Source organism: Ziziphus jujuba, chromosome 1 (genome assembly GCF_031755915.1).
Source record: "Ziziphus jujuba cultivar Dongzao chromosome 1, ASM3175591v1".
Lineage (NCBI taxonomy): Eukaryota > Viridiplantae > Streptophyta > Magnoliopsida > Rosales > Rhamnaceae > Ziziphus > Ziziphus jujuba.
This window is the reverse complement of record NC_083379.1, coordinates 34,004,982-34,027,066: the sequence shown is the minus strand read 5'-3', so window position 1 is coordinate 34,027,066 and position 22,085 is coordinate 34,004,982. Positions and strand designations below refer to the sequence as shown.

General features: G+C 32.0%; 3 protein-coding genes and 1 pseudogene across 7 annotated transcripts; 2 read left to right on the top strand and 2 right to left on the bottom strand.

Moving 5' to 3' along the window:
- The first annotated feature begins 425 nt into the window (after positions 1-425).
- Positions 426-1,964, top strand: LOC107429095 (early nodulin-93). The gene is made up of 4 exons (XM_016039748.4): positions 426-748; positions 1,442-1,503; positions 1,597-1,672; positions 1,762-1,964. The coding sequence occupies exons 1-4, from the start codon at positions 658-660 to the stop codon at positions 1,854-1,856; spliced, it is 324 nt and encodes a 107-aa protein (XP_015895234.1). The 5' UTR covers positions 426-657; the 3' UTR covers positions 1,857-1,964.
- A 121-nt stretch (positions 1,965-2,085) lies between these two features.
- On the bottom strand, positions 2,086-4,543 carry LOC107429013 (pentatricopeptide repeat-containing protein At1g08070, chloroplastic). The gene has a single exon (XM_016039629.4). It carries the CDS (start codon positions 4,382-4,384, stop codon positions 2,168-2,170), a length of 2,217 nt encoding a protein of 738 aa, XP_015895115.3. The 5' UTR covers positions 4,385-4,543; the 3' UTR covers positions 2,086-2,167.
- An 8,011-nt stretch (positions 4,544-12,554) lies between these two features.
- Positions 12,555-14,908, bottom strand: LOC107428950 (pentatricopeptide repeat-containing protein At1g08070, chloroplastic-like; annotated as a pseudogene).
- A 4,012-nt stretch (positions 14,909-18,920) lies between these two features.
- On the top strand, positions 18,921-20,759 carry LOC107429132 (uncharacterized). 5 transcript variants are annotated; one of them, XM_048464064.2, is made up of 4 exons: positions 18,921-19,223; positions 19,627-19,976; positions 20,286-20,428; positions 20,503-20,759. In XM_048464064.2, the coding sequence occupies exons 2-3, from the start codon at positions 19,639-19,641 to the stop codon at positions 20,383-20,385; spliced, it is 438 nt and encodes a 145-aa protein (XP_048320021.1). In that variant the 5' UTR covers positions 18,921-19,223; positions 19,627-19,638; the 3' UTR covers positions 20,386-20,428; positions 20,503-20,759. The 5 variants fall into 5 exon arrangements, with proteins under 5 accessions (XP_048320021.1, XP_048320019.1, XP_048320014.1 ...); XM_048464062.2 differs by having other exon boundaries at positions 18,927-19,223; positions 19,631-19,976; XM_048464057.2 differs by having other exon boundaries at positions 18,983-19,223; positions 19,621-19,976.
- The last annotated feature ends 1,326 nt before the right edge of the window (positions 20,760-22,085 follow it).

Genomic DNA, 22,085 nt, shown 5'->3' with positions numbered 1-22,085 from the left:
GTCACAAAAACTGTTTTGGTTTTTGTGTAAGTTTAAAGATTTCTTGTGTCAGAGATTAAGAAACCAAAACTGGATAATGAGATCAGCAGATTTCAATATGTGCCCACTGGTTTCTGCATTTTTACACCAATACTTCCTTCAATGACCCTCATCAGTCGGTGCACGAAATTACTTTTGCCTCCTTCTGAAACCTAACACTTTTTATTTATTTTTATTGCTATGCTACGTATTTTCCTTGTGCATTTTCATTGGTATCTTTTAACAACTTTATGAGAGTTTTAATAATTATAATGAAAGGGTCATATGGTAAAAAGACAAAGGTATGGTCCAAATCAATTGTACGGATTCTATCCGAAGAAACCAGGGGCATTGATTCAAAGGAACAGTAACTCCAAATTAAATAAACAGAGAAAGCAGGAAGTTTTAGAGAAAACAAGCGTCCAAAACACTGGAATTGAGAAGGAAACCATCGAACTCTCTCCCACATCACCTGATAGCCTTTCAGTCATACATTAACCAACAAACCACTTCATATATCACTCAAATGCCTATAAATATCCAACCATATCCCACAGCTTCTTCATCCAAATCACATTCTCATTCTTCTGTGTTTTACCAGTTTCTTCTAATTCATTTTACAGTTTCTTCATTCTTACAATGGCTAAAAATACAGCTCAGTCTCCACTTGAGAGGAATAGCTTGGCTTCACTAGACCAGAGGCTGGCCATGGCTAAGCGCTGTTCTCATGGTATGTATGTTTTTTGCTTTTTATTCTTATTATTATTATTTCACTTTTTGCTTTCAGTGCTAGCTAACACATAATTCTCTCCTTTTTTTTTTTCTTTTTTTTTTTTTTTTGGTCTTCCAACTTGATCTAGTTTGGGGAATTCCATTCAGTGTCATAATTTAGTATCATGATGATCTCTGAATCTCATTTAGGTTCGGTTCTTTCATAATGTTTAAAATCCATCATGGGATTGTAAACTTGTGTTGATTGAATTCCTGGAAAACACCATTTTTGAAAAAGAAATCCTGATTATGTGATTAAGAGTTGCCTATTTGGTGTTTTGATGGTCCCCCCATACCATCAAGGAGCTAACAAAGAAACTCTCTCTCATCTTCAAATGGATAAAAAGAGGCCCCTACCCCTTCTGGAGTAGGGACCACACTGATGATAAACCACTAGATGTTTATTATTGTTATTATTATTACTGCAAGCCTAGCTTATATCTGCATATCATAATCATATCACTGAAACTAGCTGATTCAAAAATCTCATTGATTATTGAAAGGAAAAAAAAAGAAAAAGAAAAAAAGAATTAAGACATGGAACAATAGATGTGTATGGTAGATGATATTCCATTTTTCTTTTATAATTTGCCTCCGTGAAGCTTAGTGAATTTTCCTTTTTTTTTTTAAAAAAAAAAAAAAAAATGTACAGAGGGTGTGAAAGCAGGAGCTAAAGCAGCTGTTCTTGCTAGCATTGCTACTGCCATTCCAACCGTAAGTTTACAATTTCATAACCTTTACATAAATATATTATCTTAGATGCTTATAAACTCTGACTCACAATCTCACATTATGATCAATATGCAGCTTGCCAGTGTGAGGATGTTGCCTTGGGCAAAAGCCCACCTCAATCACACTGCACAAGCCCTCATAATCTCCACAGGTACATCACCATCCTTATAATCAGTATAAGCTTTGTAGTTGTCCCTTTTTATTTTTAGGTTCTGAAAGTGAGTTTGAATTTGATGGCAGTGGCTGGAGCAGCATATTTCATAGTTGCTGATAAGACTGTCCTGGCTACAGCCAGAAGGAACTCCTTCAAGCATCACACTAACGTGGAAGCATGAATCCAAAACAAACATGGGTTATAAGTTTGGTTGTACTTCATTCGATTATGACGAAAATTTAGTATGTAACTCCAACTTTATTGATAAATAAAGACGGATTTTCTATCAGCAAGACTACATTTCATATTTTCATTGCTTAATATGCAGCTTATCCATGTGAAAATATTATCCTCCATCTTCTTTGTGTTACTTTATTGCCAAAATAATATAAACAAGTAAATCCAATCACTTAATGGAAATGATTAAATATGGGCTTTTAATAATATGGCTAAGATAGCAAATTTTTTAGCACAATTTCAAGCTAAGAGGTTTCACCAATAATCATTACATGAACAAGAACCATCTTTAAAATGGTGGAAACGATTACGATCTCTGGCAATAATTTCCCTATTGAAGATCTTGGATATTAGCTTTGTAGCTGAATGACAATTTCCACATACACGAAGATTCTTCACAATTCTGATTGTACTTCCCGGTTTCGTACTGATCAAACCAAAAGCAATGGCCAACTTCTCACTGTGATGACTCAAAGCTCCTTCCTTCCATTCCTCGTCCATGTCGTACAGAACCTCAGACGTATCTGGCACAAAACCAGCCATACCCAAAAGCCTATCTATTTCGTTCAACATGTTATAGATATCTCTGCTCTTGGGATGTACTTTGTCACCAACAAGAAACTCATGGACGACACTATCCACCTCTATAGAGGTACATCCAGGAACTTTCTTCATTCCTTGATCATTTAGTCTGGTTCTTACTCTTGCTACATCATCCCATCTACCAGCTCCAGCATAGATATTTGATAACAGCACATAAGCCCCTGCATTTTCAGGTTCAAGTTCAAAAAGATGCTCAGCAACATATTTGCCCAATTCAACACGCCCATGTACTCTACAAGCTCCTAGCAGAGACCCCCAGATGGCACCGTCCGGCTTCATCTCCATGTTCTTCATCAGCGTCTCTGCTTCATCAAACTTTCCAGCTCGGCCTAGAAGATCTATCAAGCATCCATAGTGTTGTAGCTTTGGCGAAATGTTGTAATCTCTAACCATTGAATTAAAATATTTCCATCCAAGATCTAGCAGGCCCGCATGGTTGCAAGCAGATAAAATACCGACAAATGTTATATCATCTGGCTTGAATCCTTCATTTATCATTTTGGAGAAGAACTCAAGGGCCATATATGCATGACCGTGTACAGCAAACCCAGATATCATTGCATTCCAAGAAGCCAGGTTCCTGGATTTCATACTGTCGAAGACCTGTTTTGCAGCTTCTATGTTTCCACATTTTGCGTACATATCAATGAGACTCGTCCAAAGGGAGATATTGGTCAGGCTCTTAAAGTTCTTGTCTATATAAGCATGAATCCACTTGCCAAGGTCCAATGCACCTAGGTGTGCACAAGCTGGAAGAACACCTAAGAAGGTAACATCATTAGGCTCTATATTTGATCTTAGCATTAGCCGAAAGAGTGCCAAGGCTTCTTTGTAGTGGCTCATGTGACTATATCCACCTATCATAACATTCCAGGATATAACATCTCTTTGGTTAATACCATCAAATAAAACTCTAGCTATGTCCAAAGCTCCGCATTTTGCATACATATCAATAAGTGCATTAACAAGCCGAAGATTCGAACCACGACCATAGTCTTCAACCCAAGACCTTACCCAGTTGCCCAATTCAAGGGACCCCGACTGAGCACAAGCAGACAGCAAGGTAAGCATGGTACTATCATTCGGTGGCACATTTGCTTCCCTCATCTCATGAAACATCGTTAGGGCCTCTTCAAATCGACCGCATTGAGTATAGCCCGAAATCATAGCATTCCAAGATACCACATCTCTAATGGGTATTTCGTCAAACAGGCGTCGAGCATCATCCATACTACCCCTTGAAGCATATCCTGTGATTAAGGCCGTGAAAGAAACTGCATCCCGAAAAACACTTTTGTCAAACACCAAGCGTGCATTGTCCAACTGATCATTTTGAGCATACATATTGATGAGAGATGTGTGTATGAAAGGATCAGACTCAAAACCAAGCTTCAAAATTTGAGCATGGAGTTGTTTTCCTTCATGGGTAGCCGCAGCTTTCGCACAAGACTTCAAAAGGAAAGGAAAAGTATAAGAATTCGGCTCGACCCCAGAAAGAAGCATGCGAACATAAAAAAGAATTGCCAGAAGAGGGGAGGAGCTCAACGAGTGGCCTCGAATAATCGTGTTCCAGATGAACTGATTGGGTTCTTCAATGGTTTCGAAGACCAAGAGTGCGTAAGACAGATCGCTGCCCAGCGGGGAAACGACGCAAAATTCGACAAGCTTGCTAAGAGCGAATTGGGTGTTGTGGAGGCCGGTCTTGATGATGTGGGAGTGGACTTGTTTCAGGCCCTGTGTGCTTTTGCAGTTGGAGAGTAGCTCCAGAGATGGGTGGCTCTGCAGGAGCTTGTATGGAGGATCAGAATCCGGTAGGACATGGAAAGTGGAAGCTGAAATGGGCAGCGAGAATGATGAAGAAAACACCATTTTTGGAGAGCCTTTTTTTTTTTTTTTGGTTGATGCCAGAGCGGGACTTTGGAGAAGATAAGGTTAAGATAGAATACAATTTGAAATACCGTTGCTTGTTAGCCGTTAAAGGGTTACCCGCCAAAATTTTAGTGTTGATTCCTTATCAAATTATTATTTTTTTTTAAGTTATTAATTGATTCCAAAAAAGACAGTTTATATACCAATATCTAGCTGTTTGAGTTCCACTACTTTTTTTTTTTTTTCTTTCAATTCAATTCGCCCAAAACAACAATTAACATTCAAAATTTACAAAAATTTTCTAACAACTATGAAAAATGTATTTACAAAAGCTAGCAATTTTACACTATAAACAACAACTTAATTTTTTATTTTCTGAAATACAACCCATGAAAAATGCCTCGTCAATTTTATGCTACGCTATAAATACCAGCTCAAAACATACACTCTTCATTCTGAAAAATTGACTTTGGCAATTTTATAAATACCCGCTCAATTCTTCCTCTCCCCTCCGACGAAATGTCATCAATCATTTCATCAATATTCCAAACTATAGGACAAGCCATCAAGTTCGTCGCTGAGGTTGTTGCCAACGATATTGGCAACTATGCTAGCGGCAAGCCAACTCCCATCGGAGAGGTGATGGTAATTTTTCACCTTCGTCTGATGATCACGACAATGATCCTACTGGTGATCGTGTCTCTCTCAATCACCTGCGCACCTATCTACGAGAGACAGCTGAGAAAGAGAGAGCTAAGAGGGAAGGGGCGTTCATTTGGAACCAAGTGCCCTACTGGTTCCTATTCCATATGGTCGCTCAGATCTGGCACATCGATAGCATGCATGATTGTTGCATTCTCATATGTGATTTTTATGGAGAAATTTAAAAGGGTTTTCTAGGGACTTAACACATGCTTGGTAGTTTCTCTCATTAATAATGTTACACTCCCACTGCCAAAGATGGTCAACCCAACTTAATCATGTGACTCCTCAAGTTGAGCCAACTTACCATAATTGGAGTTATTATTCTATTTTATCTGCAACTCAATGTAAGGAAACTTTATTGATTTTGCAAGAAAATCTTCAATTTGGTTTCTTGTTAATCACTTCTTTTTTTTTTTTAACTGGATTTCTTGTTATCGCTTACCATGGATATATTTGAGTGGGTATATAAAGGGTCTATAAGTGGGCCTAGGAACAATAATAATTTTTTTTTTTAAGTGGACGGAATAGAGTTGGGAAGTGGCAGGCAACTTCTTTTTCTTCAGGGGGTGTTTGTTACGTGGGATTGGCTAGGACCGAATGGGTTATAGTCCCAATCTGGTGTTTGGGAAGCAAAATGGAGAACGGGACAAACTTATCCCGTTAACCAATTTATCCGCTTCGAAGGGGACAAAGCTGACCCACCAAAACACCTGGGTCACTTTTGTCCTACTTTCTCCCGAAGCTTTCGTGAATAACCTCTCCTCTCACGCGAAGTTGATTTTGCCGAACCGTTTGCCGCCTCTCTTCGAGATCTCGCCGGATCGTTCGCCGCTTCTCTTCAGTTTGAAACCCCCGGTGAGTCTTCTTCTTTGCTCTGTTCCTTTTCATGTTCTTCATCTTTGATCTGTTCAGTTTCCTTCTTCTTCTTCTTCTTCTAGTCTCTGCTTCTTCTTCTCCTTCTTCTTCTTCTTCTTCTTCATTTTCCTCTGCCTCTTCTTCTCCGTTTGAATTGTCTAGGGATTTGGTTCACAACATTTTAGGGCTTCCATTCCGCACCAATTAGGGCAAAGATTTGCAAAATTAGGGCTTGGATTTGTGAGGAAAAGGCTTAAATTTGGGATCTACCTACGTCTATAGTGCAACTTCTACAAATTTGAACGGTAAAGATTGTCAAGTTTTGCCATTAGGCATTTCTGGTGGTTGTTGTTTGAGGTGTTTCTGGCGGTTGTTGTTGTATATTATGGAATCTGGAAAATTACCCATATGAGACTTGTTTAGTTTTTGTTCAAAGAAAAGAAAAAAAACTCATATACTGATAGTTTGAACTACATAGAATATATGAATTTGTGTTCATGGTTGTTAATTATTATATATATATGCTCGGTTGTAATATGTTGCCTCTTCTTCTTTAATAAATTTTTCTTGATAAGTTCCATGCACATCACCATTTACATGCCTGCAAGGGTTTGTTTTGATTCCCTTTGCAATTGTCAGAATATGCCAAAACTTAGGTACATTGTAACTACATACTGGTTTTTTGTTTCTAGTAGTACTTATATGAAGAAAAAGACTACTGAAAAAAAAAAAAAAACAGAGAAAATGGAAAAGATGTATAAGAGCATGTTTTAATATCATATGGGACGACACTTGCCTTTTCTTGCTTCCCAAAAGAGACTTTGTTTAGCTGCTATTCTTTTATCAAAGTTTTCATCCGTTGTCTTATTCAACTTGTACTATGTTATTTTATCCCTTTAAAAAACCAACTTTTTTTGTCCCAGTATCATATTTCCTTAACAATTTTCAAAAAATTTACATATAGATGGTTATTGGTGGATAATAATTTTTCTTTCGTCAATCACTAACCCATTTGACCTCTAAATTACCACCTTTGAAACTTTCCATATATACCACCAAAAGGTTCTCTGTCAATGGCTAAGTTTAGAATCAGCTTAAGCCGCAGCCTAATTGTTTGTGTCTTCCGTTGATTTATAGTAGCCATATATATTGATCATTTCAGTCATTTGAACTTAAACTGACAATAATAAAAACAATTCAGGGGCAATATGAGAGATTTTATACTGTATGGGATAAAGTGTAAAAAGTTATATAGTTTTAGAAGGGTAAAATGTAGTTATCCTATATTATATATATTTGCCTATTGACTTAAGTGCTCCTTAGATTAATGCTTTAAGCTGGTGGGTGGATATCTCATGTCTTTATATTTTGTCCTTGTGCATGAAATTAAGTATGAAAGCATAATATCAAAAACATTTTATATAGTTTGATTATTTATGTCTTCATTAATTAGATGCATATATATGAATTGCACCTTAGACGGGCTTGCAGGTTTTGGGGGGTTGAAGTTCTGATTTTGGTAAGTGGGCTAGACTGATTTCGGGGTTGTTGTTATGATGTCATTGTGGTTTACTTCGTATGGAAAAGAAAGATGATTCTAAGGTATGTTTAGTTTTAAATAATGAAACCATATCAAACTTTTATTTGGCAGTAGCATCCAGAAAGGCTGCGTTACTTATTGTAAAGTAGTAAAAATATTTATTACTTATCTCATGTATGAGAAGCCATAGAAAATATTAAGATAGGCTTATAATAATTTGGAGAGAGAATAGTTAGAAAAATTTGTGGATTTTTTATCAGGTACCAGAGAGGTTAGAATTTTGTAGGCTTGCTGTGAGGGATGATAGTAACTATCCCTGTAATGAGAAATTGGAAACACCAATTTTCTTTTCCCATGGACTTTGTCTCTCCAAGTGGGTTTTGTCACTAAGCCATACTAAAAGAGTAATTACTAATATGTATAATTATATTAAGAATTTGGGAATTTAAACTAAAAATTATTGCCAAAATATATATATATATATATATATTCTTCTAATTATTAATTTTTGATCTTTTGATTTATCATAATATGGTCTGAGTGTTAACATTCACCTTGAGTTTTTTATATTATATTTTGATTTTATATAAAATCATAATATTTTAGTTGGATAATTATAATATATATATATATATATACACATTCTAGTTATACAATTCTGTTAATGTGGCTGTCCATCTATAAAGCCAAAATATATATGATTTCTTTGTTTAATTTGACTAAAGACCGATTCACATTAATATAAATTGGCTTCCTGTGCATTTGAGCTGTCAATTAGAAGATTATTGGTTGCCCATCTACAAACTTTAGTTTAATTTCTTCCGATATTCTGTTATATACGAGATATATGTTATCTCAAATGTAACAAACTACTTAAGAACTAACTGCTATATTTTGTAGTAAAAAAAAAAAGGAAAAAAACCATATATTTCAAAATAATAATAATAATAATAAGAACAGAACGTTTTATGCTATCAACAAGTTCTTAATTAAAAATTATGTTAATTTTTTTATTTGTAGTTAATTGTTATTCATGATTTACCATGATTGGTAATTTTATTTTAATTGGTTTTGAAAACAATATTTTAAGTAGTTTATGGGTGTAAAAAAAAAAATTACAAATGTCTTATAAATATCATTAAATTATTTTTATTATTAATTAATTGAACATATAAATATCTATAAAAAAAATATTGTTTCATAATTAATAATAAAACTTTAATTAAATATAATATTTAATTTTTTTGTAAATAATAAATCTTTTCATATTAAACAAAATAAAAACTATAATTACAAAATAGTCAAATCCAGTCCGATTCTATACCAAACATGAGACAACCAGTCCACTATTCAATCCAGAACTATGCCAAATACAGTACTATACTATTCTATCATGTCCTAGCCGAACCTGCTCTGTCCGATCTGGACTTATCCTACGTACCAAACGCCCCTCAAAGACTAAAAATAGCAAGAAAGAGCTAAGAAATTAAAGAGATGACTGACTCTTTGTGAAAATGTGAACTCAGTTAGTCATTTACCATTATGTTTCCTGTGCTTTATCTCCTACCAAAACCCTACAAGTGGTGGCTTATCTTCATGCCACGTTTTAATCTGCCATCTACAGCTTGCCACGTGTTATCATATTAAAATTGCAATGTTGTGAGAGAGACACTATCACCTACCGGATCACTAGTATTTATAAAACTGCCGAGGGAAAATTTTCAGGACCAAGGGTGTTTTGAGCTCGTATTTATAACGTAGATAAAATTTATGGTGCATTTTTCATGGATTGTATTCTAGAAAATAAAAAATTAAGTTGTTGCTTATAATGTAGAATTGCGGAGCTTTTGTAAATAAATTTTTCATAATTAGAAAAATTTTCTAAATTTTGAATGTTAGTTATTGTTTTAGGAATTGAATTGAAAGGAAAAAAAGTAAAAATAAAAAATAAAAACAAAAATTGGAAAGAGAAAAAAAGAAAAGAAAAAAATATAAAAAAAAAGAAAGAAAGAAAGGGGTAGAAGAAGAAGAAAAAAATAATATATATATATATATATAAATAAATATATTGGAAAAAAAAATTATTATGTCGTAGATTTAGATTTCAGATCTGTAGTCCTAGATCCTTGAAATTGAAATTTTTGAAATAATTTCTCCTATATTGCAAACAAAGCTCCTCATTTTCTCTTCTATGCTATAAAAAAAACTTTGTTTTTCTCTCCTAGGCTGTAAAAAAGCTCCCTCCTTTCTTTTTTTTTTTTTTTCTTGAAGGAGGTGTGCCCTAAACTCGCCATAACCAATTTTATTGTAAGAAAGCTCCCTCCTTTCTCTTTCCTTTGCCCTATATTTGCTATACCTGATTCTATTATAGAAAAGCTCCCCCTTTTTTTTTTTCCCCTTGGTATGAAGAAGAAGATGATTCCTTTTGTTGGTATGAAGAAGAAGATGATGAAAGAGGCGTGCCTTAAAACTCACCGTTCCTGATTTTATATCTATACTCTTCAATTCGCTTTTTTAGTATTTTCAGAACCCAATCCTTTTATATGCAATTAGAATTCATTCACATACGATGCATGGTATATATAACCATAATAGATGATAATAAATATAATCTATAATAATTAATTATATTTGAAAATTTATTTAAAAGCTTTATTACTAACAAGTATATTTGAATTTTTTTTTCTTCAATCTATACTATAAAAGTTTGTTAAAAACTATAAATTTGACTTCTGTATATAAAATTATTAAATTATAAAATTCAGATTAAAAAAATTACCTATATAATTTTTTTCATCTATGAAATTTTTCTATTTAATTTTTCTATCTATGGAATTTAAATTCAAATTCAAATACATTTATATAATTTAATTTAAATTCAAATGTATTTAAATAATATTTTCCATCTATAGAATTCAAATTCCGATTCAAATGTATTTTTTGGTTCCTTGCAAATAAGTAATTTTCATATATTAAATACTCATAATGTAATGTAATTATTTATTATTATTGTTATTATTATTATTTATCCTACATATATATATATATATATATTTTTACCTTATAAGGTAAATTATTTATGGAATTCAATTAAAAAATGTTTACCTATTTAAATTTTTCCATCTATAAAATTCAAATCCAAATCCAAATCCAAATGCATTTATATGATTTAATTCAAATTCAAATGTATTTATATAATATTTTTCATCTATGAAATTAAAATTAAAATTCAAATATATTTTCTGATTTTTTGTAAATAATTAATTTTCGTATGTTACATCCTTATATTTAATTTGCTTAGATAAAAATTTTAATTTAAATAAAATAATAGTATCCTCTATATCTCTTCCATTATCTAATATGGCAATCATTTTAAGATTGTAAAATTTTTAAGGTAATTTTATTTTTAAATTTTAATTTTTTTTGATGATTTTGGAAGGAACAGAATGAACATGAGGATGATACATGGCAAATTGTTTTGCTGACTCTCTTATTTTTATATATATTATGATATTATTATTATCACTATCATTATTATTTATCCTATTAAATACTCTATAGAAATTAATTGTCTCGCTTATTTTTATTTACGTACATGTTTGACCACCAACTCATTTGGGGCACCCTTTTTTTGTGCATTTTAAACTTTCTATTTGTGGCATCTATTTTTGTTTAGATCCCAACAAAAGCAAAATAAGAAAAGAATAAAAGAAAAAAAGAATTTATAGACAACAAAGTAAAAAGGAAAAAAAATAATATGTTTTTCTATATTAATATTTGATATCTAATTTTTAAAAGGAAAATCTCAAAATGGTAGGCTAGAGAATAAATTTACAGGGTATATAAACGTATACCACAACCGTAATAATGCCTTAAAATTGAATTATAAGCTGATTTATTTTACATATTTCATCGGAAATTATTCCAAATGGGGATAAATGTATACCACGATCATAATAATGCCTTAAAATTGAATTATAAACTGATTTATTTTACATATTTCATCAAAAAGTATTCCAAATGGGGCCTTAGTAATTCCTTACATTCCCATTCCTTAGCTTTTATTTCTTCTGGTAAGATAATTCCTTACATTTAATAAAAATATTAAAATTTTGTTGGTGGGGAGATCTGATTAAATTCTGAACACAAATATAATTTTGGAAAAATCTATGTATCAATAAATTTATGTGACAAATATACAAATCAAATAATCATGTAAAGAGATGATTTCGTTGGTAAAGTTTTGAAATTGTGATTCTTATTTTCTGTAAAATTTATTTCCTTTATCTAAGGCATAATATGGAAGCTTAATTGATTTTGCTTCTTCAATGACATCTTAAAAGGAAAAAATAAAAAAAAATAATAAAAGTAACTATTATATATTTTGAAGAAATCTATGTATCAATAAATTTATATGATAAACAATGCTTATAAATCAAATAATCATTAAAAGAGATGATTTCGTTGGTAAATTGATGTTTATCCTCAAGTAAAATAATTAAAATTTAAATAGTTTTAAGATTAATTAAATAGGTCAATATTTTCCTTATTAGTAGTTAATTTCCTTATTTTATTTTTATATTTTTTAAATATACATTATTAAAATATATATTAAGCCACAATTAGGCCACAATTAGGCCACAATTCTATTATAATATATATCTATATATTTAGGCCATCTAATATTAGGCTATATATATGTATAACTCTGTTATAATATATATGTATACTAATTAAGCCATAATCAAGCCATAAATATATATTTGGTAAATAAGATAAAGTCAAATATTTTATTTATTTTCAATTTATTTCAAAATTATTACCATATGTACTTTTATCAATTATTTGATAGTTATGGATATTTGTATCAAAAATTAATTTTATATATATTTGGTTATATTAATAAAAGATAAGATAATGAATAATAAATAAAATAAAATAAAAATAAAAATGGTGCTTTTGAAGTAAATTTGAAAGGAGGGTATGCATACACTTAATGCATACGCTTCTTCTTTTATATATCAGTAAGTGATCTTTAACTCCCAATCAATCATATATATAATTATTGAACAATATTTTCTCTTTAATTTGAATTTTTGTTATAATAAAAATTATATAGTTAATTAATTTGATTCGATTTGAATATAAATAATTTTCAAAATCATCTATTGCAATCATACATGCCATCCATCGCATGGGAGAAATTGGTCAGGTTCTTAAAGTTCTTGTCTATATAAGCATGAATCCACTTGCCAAGGTCCAATGCATCTAGGCGTGCCCAAGCTGGACGAACACCTAAGAAGGTAACATCATTAGGCTCTATATTTGATCTTAGCATTAGCCGAAAGAGTGCCAAGGCTTCTTTGCAGTGGCTCATGTGACTATAGCCACCTATCATAACATTCCAGGACATAACATCTCTTTGGTTAATATCATCAAATAAATCTCTAGCTATGTCCAAAGCTCCGCATTTTGCATACATAACACTAAGTGCATTAACAAGCCGAAGATTCGATCCACGACCATATTCTTCAACCCAAGACCTTACCCAGTTGCCCAATTCAAGGGACCCCGACTGAGCACAAGCAGACAGCAAGGTAAGCATGGTACCATCATTCGGTGGCACATTTGCTTCCCTCATCTCATGAAACATCGTTAGGGCCTGTTCAAATCGACCGCATTGAGTATAGTCCGAAATCATATTATTCCAAGATACCACATCCCTAATGGGTATTTCGTCAAACAGGCGTCGAGCATCATCCATACTACCCCTTGAAGCATATCCTGTGCTTAAGGCCGTGAAGAAACTGCATCCCGAAGAACACTTTTGTCAAACATCAAGCGTGCATTGTCCAACTGATCATTTTGAGCATACATATTGATGAGAGATGTGTGTATGAAAGGATCAGACTCAAAACCAAGCTTCAAAATTTGAGCATGGAGTTGTTTTCCTTCATGGGTAGCCACAGCTTTCGCACAGGACTTCAAAAGGAAAGGAAAAGTATAAGAATTCGGCTCAACCCCAGGGAGAAGCATGCGAACATAGAAAAGAATTGCCAGAAGCGGGGAGGAGCTCAACGAGTGGCCTCGAATAATCGTGTTCCAGATGAACTGATTGGGTTCTTCAATGGTTTCGAAGACCAAGAGTGCGTAAGATAGACCGCCGCCCAGCGGGGAAACGACGCAAAATTCGACCAGCTTGCCAAGAGCGAATTGGGTGTTGTGGAGTGGACTTGTTTCAGGCCCTGAGTGCTTTTGTAGTTGGAGAGTAGCTCCAGAGATGGGTGGCTCTGCAGAGCTTGTCAGGGCCGGCTTAAGGCATAGGCCACTAAAGCCCATGCCTAGCCCCATTTTCTTGGACCCCTCAAAAAATAAAAAATAAAAAATAAAAAAAGTCATATAATATATATATATATATATTAGATAAAATATAATTAATTTATTTTAAAAGTATAAAAATTTTGACTTAAAAAAATGAATTATCTAATTGATTATTTATTGGAATAATCATCTTTAGGTATTTTTATTTTTGAAAAATAATACCAATTAAATTCAATTAAATATTTTATATTCTATAATTGATTATATTTTAATAATAAAAAAAATATATGTTAAATATTCCCCTAATTTATGTACTTTTTTTATTTGTTTATGTATTTTTTTTCATCTTACTCATTTATTTTTATTCTTTATCATTCACTCATATTTTATATTTGTTTAATTTTAATATCCAACTTATATCTTTTGCAATTTTGATGCAAATAGCTTTAAAATAAAAGACAAGCTCGTAAATGATAATTTAATTTAACGAATTTGTATTGTTCATTCTCATATTAGTTTTAATTTTGTTTTTTTATTTATGAATTTATGATTTTAGTTATTCACTAATTATTCTTACTGTTTGTAAAAAATTAAATTTTATATTCCTCTAGTTTTTCTTTTTATTTTTTTATTTATATCTTAATTCAAATAAATTAATTAGATTTATTTTGAGAACTAAAACTTAAAAAGAAAAAATAACATTTTTTTTCTATGCATAAATTTATTAATTTTTGGTAGTGCAACTTTAGTGGAAAGAAGTTTTTCAATATTGAAACTAATAAAAATTTATTTATATTCAATTATATCTCAAAATGATTAAATAATTAATAATTTTATAAATTGAAAAAAATTATTTATTATCGAATTTTGAATATAAAAATTTAATTAGTAATTTTCTATAAAAAAACAAAAACAAATATAGATTTTATATAAAAAAATCTAGTTTATAAAAAATAATATTTAATTACAATCCTAAATTGTTTTCGGCCTAGGACCTCAAAAATTGTTGAGACAGCCTGGAGCTTGTATGGCGGATCAGAGTCCGGTAGGACATGGAAAGTGGAAGCTGAAATGGGCAGCGAGAATGATGAAGAAAACACCATTTCTGCAGAGCCTTTTTTTTTTTTTTTTTGTGTGTGTGTGATGAGCGGGACTTTGGAGAAGATAAGGTTAAGATAGAATACAATTTGAAATACCCTTGCTTGTTAGCCGTTAAAGAATTACCCGCCAAAATTTTTGTGTTGATTCCTTAACAACTTTTTATTTTTTTATTTTTAAAAGTTAGTAATTGATTCTGTGCTCAATTTCAATATATAAATTTTTTGTTCTCAAATTAAATTTATATATAAGAAAGAAAAAGAATAATTTTTTAAAAAGACAGTTTATATACCAATCGCTATATCAAATCTTTTTATTATAAAATCAAATTCATTTTCGAAACATGTTTTTAAAAAGACATTTATCAAATGAAAATAAGATATATAGATCTAAAAGATTCAAAATTAATTATTGATTAGATGTGGGTTGAGTTGTGGAATATCATTGGGTTAAGGGGAAAATCATTGTCCCTTAGAGGGGTTAGAAAGCATATGCATCATCGGTGGGGATGTTTGGAACAAAAGAATGTATGCTAGAATATCTTCTTTTCCATCCTTATCCATCATCCAATGGTAAACACAAAAATAAAAATCCCTGACAGTAACTGGGTGATTACAACCCCAATCAAATTGGCAATGGATACTTTCACTTCAAACGAAAAAAACAATAGTAATAAAAACAAAATTAAACCTTAATTCCAAATTTAATAAAGAACCCTCTCTTATTTTAACATTTTGGCTACCAAAAAGTGGAAAAAAAATAAAAAAAGGAGAATGGAATTATGGCGTAATGTCATTGTGCAATCTTACAAGTGTCACTTTCTACTAGTTGAATTTTTGCCTGAATATGTTATCTCCTAGAATATAACATTCATATATTAAACTCCTAATATTAGGATTAATCCTTATCAAAAGTTCCCAAGTTATAGAAAGATTCCAATCTTAATTTCATCTATTCCAACCTACTTGAAAATTTGTTTTAGGTTTCAATCAAAATTTGAGCTATAATTTATTATCATATAGTCAGCTTTAATAGACTCTAAAATTATTGATTTTTTTAGACATATGTTAAACTGGAGGAGAAATTTTTAGCTCTAGACTTGATTGAACTCAAGACATGAAAGTTAACACTAATGATAAGGTATTTTTTTTTTTCAACTTTTAAATTGTATAAAAAATTGAAATTTAAAATTATATTTATTAACCATCAAATTCTGATAGAGTTTATGATACAGTTTTTTTTTTTTTTTTTTTAATTCTTCGCTTGCTCTGCAGTACAAGCCTCATATCCATTTTCTTTTCCGCACCATATTTTTTTAAATAGAATTTTAATATATTATTAAATCTATATTTGATATTCTTCTTTTTTTAAATTAAATTCATAATTTTTTATGTAATTCAATACCATTAATTGTGTACCTTAATTGAATAAAATAATGTAAATTTTATTAGATCTAACCGTGTGTGTGTATATATATATATATATATATATATGTTACATGGAAATTGAACAAGTCTAATGTATGTCCCCTAGAATCCTAGAAGGCCAACGAAGTGAGACTATTGAAACCATATATAGATTGATGTGTGATTGATGAAAAACCTAGGATTATAGTTAACGTAAATTAAACTCCAAGTCATTCCTTAGCACAACACTTGTGCTGAAATATCGATTCCATAATTGACCATGAAAAAGATAGCATTCACACACTCCATTTTCCCATTTTAAAATCTGGATGACTTTGAAAATATCTGTCACTTGTTAAAATCACATGGTCACCCAACTTGGTAGGAGAGAAGAGACTCTCTCAAAATCATTTCCAATTTTGCAAAAACATTCTCAAAGTTCAATCATAAATATTAGGAATGTATACTATATATATGATTAAGGTTTCTAGTGCTAGCTTTACAACGAAAACAAACAAAAAAGAAAAATAAATAAAAGGAGAATATTCAAAATTTCAAAAGCCAACGCTATTTTTTGCTTGTAATGTCGTCAGGATGTGGATTCTCCAAGTATTATTGAAGAGAAAATGGCCCCCTTTCAAAAATAGTCACACAATGGGGAATAAAGAGTGCTAAAGAGGGGCACTGTCTAAGGTTTTTCCTCCTGTGAGGGAATATTCATTGTGTCTGGTAAAACAATCGTGATTAGGATTCCTCCTTATCAAATCCTAGGTCAACAAGCCATTTATCTCAGCCAACCCTGTTCTTGCATGGACATAAATTCTGCTGACATGGATCCTCTCCTGCATGCCATGGTCAGAGATCAATTTCTCCCATGTTCATGAATCCCTTTACTTGGGTATATTCTGAATGAGGTTTTTCCCTCTACTTTGCAAAAATAAATAAATAAAAAATAAAAAAAATTTAAAATAAAAAAATAAAAAAATAAAAATTTAAAATAAATAAGGATTGAGCCTAAAACTTGCAGTTTCCATACCATATTAAATCACAATCTGACATCATTATATTTAAAAGCTTGAATTTGTAGAAGGTGGATAAGAATTGGACAATACACTTTTATACTACTTAAAACAACTTGGGAGGTATGGTACTGAAATTTAATTTGTGGGTGCTTTTGTCCCAAAATTCAAAAACTTGGAGAAAGAAACAATTATGGAAGAGAATTATCAAACAAAGGGTGAAGGAGAATCCAATAAAGCCAGTAAGGTCTGCATACTAACCATTGGGATTTACAAATTTTGCTCTTAGCATGATCTTGAGTGATTACTAGAATTTGATTGAGCTCCTCCAATTAGTTGCAATTTTTAGAAGAAATGATTGTGTTTTATTGTCCAATGTATACGGTCTTTTTGGCTGGCTTAAGAATTTGAACCTGATGCTTGTGAATAAATAGAGTACTTAATTAAAAAGCCTAAAAAAAACAAAGACACAAAATTCATGCATCAAGGGGACTACTTTTCTTTTTTTTATTTTTTTTAATAAAAATTGTTCTCAAAAGCAAATTGCTTAAAAAGAAGGTCAGCAAAACAGTCCCCAGATAAGCCTGCCTCCAATGCAGCACCTTTTTTTCCTGATACCTGGTTCTCCAAGCCCATTATCTGCTTGCCCGGCGTCGGTCCGCCGCGATCCTTATTCCATTTTTAAACCTTTCTTTAAAGCAAGCTGGTATTCCTTTTCGTTAAAAAAGATAAATAGATTAAAAATTAGGGGATTTGATGAGGAGGGTCTTGTTTATATACCCCTGTTAGCTTTCTCTCAAGAATGATGTTCTAAGCACGTGGCACGCCCACCATATATATATGTGTCACAATTTGAAAATTGGACATTGCATATGCAGGTTTGTTTAACACAGTGAAGTGTATTTTAAACCAACATGGATATGAATCTTCGAATGGCATTTCAATTATTGCCGAAAAGGCAAAAAGTGGGGAAATAAAAAAACAAAGGGTAGAAGGGAACTTATTCCAAATGAAAAGAAAACTAAAACACTAAAACAAAATTATCTCCTACTTTAGCTCTTGGTTTTCTTTCATTTCTTTTCTCACATTGATACATCTTGATCATCTGTATTAATCTATTTAGGAAAGGTACATTTAATTGCCAAGTTGGATCTTCTAGACCTCGGAGAGTGCTTGTGACACGTGTGCCGCCATGTCAGCACAGCGCACACGTGAGCCAAATAGAAGAGGAAAGGAAAGAGATAAAAGTAAATTATTCTATGGTCCTCTTTCAAATAGAACTTCCCCTCATAAGACCTCGACGACTTCAAGTATTTGGAAACATGGTGATGGAGGACATTGAGAATAATATTTCAAAGTTTGTTTTTGCAATAATTCATGAGGAATCATGTAAAGAGAGGGTAAGGGCATGGCATGGGTCATGTGTTGGAATTTTATTTTGGAGGCTGTATGTGTGCATGCATTCTACTAGTTAATTCCCACCTTTAGAGAAGAAAAAATAAATAAATAAATAAATAAATCCTACTTCCTTCTCTACCCTTCTAACTTCAAAGACCAAATCAAAGAAGAAGAAGTGAAAGGGGGAAGTAACTAGCTAGCTAGTTGAGTTCAGGATTAACATTTTATCTAGAAAAAATCTTAATTAAGGAATCCCCATTAAGGGCAGCCAAAAAAACAAAAAAAAAAAGAAAAAAAAATAACATCTCGAGAAAGGAGGGAATATGAAGGAAACATCCATGGGCCATGGCCCCCACAAATGAGGCTTTGAACATGTATATAAACCCTCCTAGCTCCAACAACAAGGATCACCAACTCATTCACAAAAACCTTCTCTTCAAGCAAATACCAAGAAAAACAAAGTTTCTTTACTTCAAGCCCTTTGCTTATTACTCAAGGTGAGTTGCAGCACTTCTTTTATCTTTCTCTTTCTCTTTTGAATTCCATATCCTTTTTATGCATATCATACTTGCACTAGGCACTTATATTGTACATTGAGTACAACAAAATGGGTGTTATTGAATTGAAATTCTGGCAAAAGCAATAAAGATTAGATATTATGGTTACTATTTTTATCCCTTATAAAAAAAGCGCAAGGAGTAGCTCTGATTAGCTAGTGTAGTTTTAGCATGCCTCCACACCGCTGTTTTTATATTATGCAAGAAGAATATAAATAAAATAGGATCAGGTACTTTTTGATTTGGATTTTGGTCTATGATATTCTATTGCAAAATAATAAACTAGTCAAAAAAGAAGGTTTTGTTTTCTGAATTTTTCTATTTAACATGTTTGAAGATCTAGACAGAGATAAGAATGAGCTGGGGAGGAGGAGATTGGATGTGTGGTGCATGCCAGCACTTGAATTTTAAGAAGAGAGACGCATGCCAACGTTGCCAGTACCCGAAGTATGGTGGTCCTGACCCATCAACATATGGTTGCAACAGGACAGAGGTTTTGGCAGGGGACTGGTATTGCAATGCTATCAACTGTGGTGTTCACAATTACGCTAGCCGTTCCAACTGCTATCGCTGTGGTGCACTGAAAAATGACTATTCTGGTGCTTATGAAGCTGGCATGATTGGTTCCGCTGATTATGGATCTGATGCCAGTGTCCCTCCTGGATGGAAAACAGGTGATTGGATTTGCAATAGGTAAGCTCATTACATTTGAGTCTTCTTTTTCTTTTTTTTTCTTTTTTCTGAGAAATTTTTCTGAGATTTGTGTAGAAAAACTGTAGCACAAACTTCAGAAGCATATTCTCAAAATAGTGTACCAGAAACATGTTCAACAAAATGCAAGAAAATATAGCCTGCATTGTCTCTCCATATATCTCCATGACTACAGAAACAATTGTTTGGTCATTGAAGATAATAAACATACTGCATATTGCTGATTAAGATTGTACTTTGAAAATGTGGTTCTTAATTAATCTGATATTCATTGCATTTGGAATGTGACAGAGTTGGATGTGGTGTGCACAATTATGCAAGCAGAATGGAATGCTTCAAATGCAAAACACCAAGGGATTATGGTGAGAAACCCTCCGCCTCTGGGTCCTAGAAAAAGCATTTTTTTGGGTTTTCATCTAATAATGGTTCAGCAGGTGATCTTTTGCCAATGTTTATTTGTTTTTTATTGCAGGTATGTAATACATATAATACTTATATGTATTTTCAGGTGGTGCACTTTAAGGGAGAAAAAAAGGGCTATGAAAAGATTTATGTGATGTCTCACAAAATGCTGCTCTTTCACTTTCTTTTTAGAGACTAATAAGCCAAGTCAGATTGAAGGCAGTTTTTTTTTTTTTTTTTTTTTTTCCAAGAAAAGACTTGTACTTTTGTACTAGGACTTGGGAGGGCATTCTATAGTTCTATGTTGCAATGTATTCTTACATGGAATTAATGAAAGTCCCTTCTTTTCTTTTCCATTTTCAATTGATGGAGATACTGTGTTTTACATTCTCTTCCTCTCTCTTTTTCTCTTCTCTAGGGTTTTGTGTGTGTTTGTGGGGAACATAAATATAATACAATATGACTTATGTGAGGTGGTCCAACGCTACTAGTGGTTGCTAATATCATCAGAGGGAAAAAAAGAAAAAAAAAAATTGTATTTATCTTGGACCACCAATATTAGAACTTTGGATTCAACAGGAAAGTTCAAAGGAAGAAAATAATAATACAATGAGACTTTGGATTCATGGAATCTCTATGAGTCGTGAACTTTAGAAAGACAGGCTATCCTTGAGTACAATAATTTATGATCCCTTTAAGCATCAAATCTCTAAGAAATAAAACAATTATGCAGATAAGAATTGGATGCCTGCTTCAAAAGTATAGATGCAATATCTAAGATCAAAGCAAGTCAAATTGAACTTTTTTCCTTCATCTTTATATATAGAATTTGATTTTCTTTCATGGAATTCCACAAACTCAAACTTGAATTTTCTTATGCTCTTGTTTTCTTGGATCCATGCTATATCCTTACCAAAAATGGATAGAAAAACCAGAAATGGTACTTAAAAACTCAATAAAACCCATCGTACAGAATCCAATATGTATTCGTGATTGACTTAATGCCAAAATATATATAGTATTGTAATACTGTTGGTCAAAAAAGTAACCATAAATGCATGTTATGGTTTCCCTTCTACACTCCATTACTCAGCTTTTAAAATATTATAGCAAGGCCTGCTCTAAGCTATTTTTCATGTCTATATGCTTTTCAGATGTTAAGCAAGTCTAGTGAATTAGTTCCCCGACCACAAAACAAGGGGTCCATACCATCTGCATATATATTGAATGCTTTTTTATTATTATAAGTGGTGCTATTTTGAATTTTTCCTTTCTGGGGGGGATCTTCATCAAGGAAAAGGTAACAAGTTGAGGAGCATATTATTTTAAACCGCCCGCCCTGGATTCTCAACTCATTATCTCAGGGTTATTCCTCCATTTCATCAACATATATATCTTAGACATGTTTTAAGTAGTATGTCATTATTTTCCATGATATTGTTAATGCCACCATTTTTTTCTTCTTTTTTTTTTTGTTTTTTTGGGCTCCATGAAGCTATATGTGATTATAATCTCACTTTGTATACTTTGAAATATGATTGATATCAGAATTAGGTGACCATGAAGTCTTGTATTTGGATTCTGATTTTTCTTTTCCTGCCGAGGGTTAATGAAGTAAAATAATAAATAAAAACTTACTATTTCACTTTTTCAAGTTGGAGTTGCGATTAGCTAGCACTGATAGCATTT